Raw genomic sequence first — 2,736 nt, 5'->3', positions numbered from 1 at the left:
GAGATCCATGGTGGATGGATGGAGAGGTGACAGATGGAGATAAATGATGGTAGATTCTGGGCAGAGCACAGTCCCCAGTGTCTGAGGATAGGGCTGTGAATGAGTGGGAGCCAAACATGAGAGCAGTACTTTGTGTTTTGTACCAGAATTAGCTGTGTAAACGTTGATGAAGAGGAACCATAAGGGATGAGGGAAGTTCACTTGAGTGTAGTTTAATGTCCCCTTCAGCATGTAATCAGCCAATGAAAAGGGACTCTTTGTGTACAAATGTCACAGGGCCATAGCCAGCTTTCTTTGGACTGAGGTCCAAAGACCTCTAAGACAGGCTTACAAACTTTATTAACATGTAGATTCTGGCTCCCATACCGGACCACCTGAGGAAGGACCTGAGAAATGGAACCCAGGATGGGACATTTCTGAATTCTTGTCAGATCTTAGGCACACTGAAAACCAGCTAACAGACACTAACAGATGATAAAACTGAGGTCAGGCAACGAGCAACCTGTCCAGGGCTCAACAGAGCTCAGACTAGAATACTGTCTTGTTTTCTGCTGGGCCAGCAGCCTAGCCCCGAGGACATGTGCCAGAGAATAGGATTTAGGGTTAAAATACCCACAGTGCTCCCAATCCCAACCTATATTTAACAGCCCTAATTTTGTATGAATAGTGTCTATTAAATAATTAACATTCCTGAAAATAGTAAGGGCTCTTTTATGCCTTTTTATTCCTGGAACATCAAATCCTTTCAGATCATAATTAATTAAGACTCTTGATGTTCCCAAGAGGTAAACCAGACACCTGCAGAAACTTGGTAATTGGGTCTGGATACTGAGATGGTCTGCATTTTGGAGTCTGTCCCATTTCAGGGCTGCTGAGGCAGTGGGAAGAGGGCACAGCAGGAAATCTAACAAGCTTGGGTCCCCATGGTCGCTGGCACAGCCATGTACCCCCGACGTGCATGCTTTTCCATCCATTGTCATACGTCTGCCACCTGACCTTGTGAGGGATGGGATGGTCTCCCTGGACATGTGGGACGCATTGGTAGCTCAGACCTACAGCTGTCCCTTTTAGAACTGTAGCAACTGTGACATAGAATCCCTCGCATTCCCACACACCGAATGAGGATGGAGGTTCGTCGTGGGCTTTCTTTTTTTTTTTTTTTGGAAAGTGTTAGCATTTAATTGGCCTCCCTGAGTGGCTTCAAGCCACCAGAACACAGGCACCTCCAACACCCTTTATCTTCTCTTCAGCTCTTCTGCTGAAAAATTTGGCTTTCACAATGACAGGCTGCTTAGGGAGCTTTCCCTTCCCCAGAACTTTGTAGTAGCCCGATCGCACGACATCGATGATGGGAGCAACTCCAGTCTTGTTCTTGGCAGCGTTGACCCGAGTCTGCTCACTGACCAGCGTCCACAGTTTATCCAGATTGACAGTCGGGCAGAAGCTCTGGTTCCTCTTTAAGTGGTAATGCCTCATCCCAACTTTCCCGAAGTAACCTGGATGATATTTGTCGAAGTTGATCCTGTGATGATGCATGCCTCCAGCGTTCCCGCGTCCTCCTGGATGCTTGCGGTGTTTACCGATGCGGCCATGGCCGTGGCTCACGTGGCCCCGGAGTTTCCGGGTCTTCCTCAGTCTGGATGGCATGGCGGTGGCAGAAAGGAAAGCCGTCGTGGGCTTTCTTGATCGTTATCTGATGAGAGAAGGTCCCTGAAACCCGCAATCATTCTGCTTCGCCTCACAAGGGCTGGGGTTATGATGCGAGCCACCACTTAGAGCTCTGGATTGCTTTACAAACACATTTTGCTTGTGCTTTGGTCAGTCCTTAATCGGCAGAAGGCAGTCTTCATCCATGCATGCATCCCTGCATCTTAGTTTCCTGATCCATTAAGTAAGACCAGAACCCATAGGCCACAGGTTCTGGTGGTCGAGCATGATGAAATAAGGAGGTATACAGGGACCAGGCAGACCTGAGTGTAGGGGCATTTCCTCTTCCCACTTTGTCCTGTCTGCAACGTGCCCTAACATGTACATCCATGTGCATGCAACATACATGTACACATTCCCATCAATTTCATACCCCAACACATGTGTACTCACAAAGAATCACAGTACCCAAAGTCACATACCCACTGAGACAGGTGAAAAGAGATTTGGTTGGGAACCAAACACTATTAAGTGCTATAGAAATGCTCATGTCAGTTTAGGGGAATAGCTCAGTTAGTGAAGTGCTTACTGTGCAATCATAAGGACCTGAGTTCAGTCTCAGCACCCACCAAAGAGCCTCTACACCTGTGCTGTAACATTAGGTCCAACACAGGCTTCTCCGGAGTAGTTTCTGTTTGGTTAGTGTTATCAACTTGAAGAATCTAAAATCATTGGGAGATGAACTGGTCCACTGTGAGGGGTAATTTAGCATGGCCTCTGGGTGCACCTGTGAGGGTTATTTAGCATGGCCTCTGGGTGCACCTGTGAGGGATTCTCTAGAATGGCCTCTGGGTACACCTGTAAAGGTTATTTGGATTAAGGTTACATACTTGGAAGGTCTGTGAGGGATTATCTTCATTACATTAACTGCTGTAGGAATCTTAATTGTGGGTGAGACCACTCCCTGGGCTATATAAAGTGGAGCAAACAAACTGTGGACACAATAAGGTCAGGTGTCTAAAGCTCCCTGTATGCCTTCCTCGCCATGGTGGACTGTGACCTCAAGCCCTGGGCCAGAACAAACCCCTG

The 2,736-nt window shown here is 47.6% G+C and overlaps 1 protein-coding gene across 1 annotated transcript; it reads right to left on the bottom strand.

Moving 5' to 3' along the window:
• Positions 1-1,164: 1,164 nt before the first annotated feature.
• On the bottom strand, positions 1,165-1,660 carry LOC130881770 (60S ribosomal protein L27a). The gene has a single exon (XM_057781550.1). It carries the CDS (start codon positions 1,645-1,647, stop codon positions 1,201-1,203), a length of 447 nt encoding a protein of 148 aa, XP_057637533.1. The 5' UTR covers positions 1,648-1,660; the 3' UTR covers positions 1,165-1,200.
• Positions 1,661-2,736: the final 1,076 nt, after the last annotated feature.

This window comes from Chionomys nivalis, chromosome 9 (assembly GCF_950005125.1).
Source record: "Chionomys nivalis chromosome 9, mChiNiv1.1, whole genome shotgun sequence".
NCBI lineage: Eukaryota > Metazoa > Chordata > Mammalia > Rodentia > Cricetidae > Chionomys > Chionomys nivalis.
Note: the sequence above shows the minus strand (reverse complement) of the source record. Positions and strands in the feature narration are given on the sequence as shown.

What these genes read in the sequence shown, in the direction of transcription:
- LOC130881770 (XM_057781550.1), bottom strand. Translation starts at nt 1,647, where the DNA reads ATGCCATCCAGACTGAGGAAGACCCGGAAACTCCGGGGCCACGTGAGC.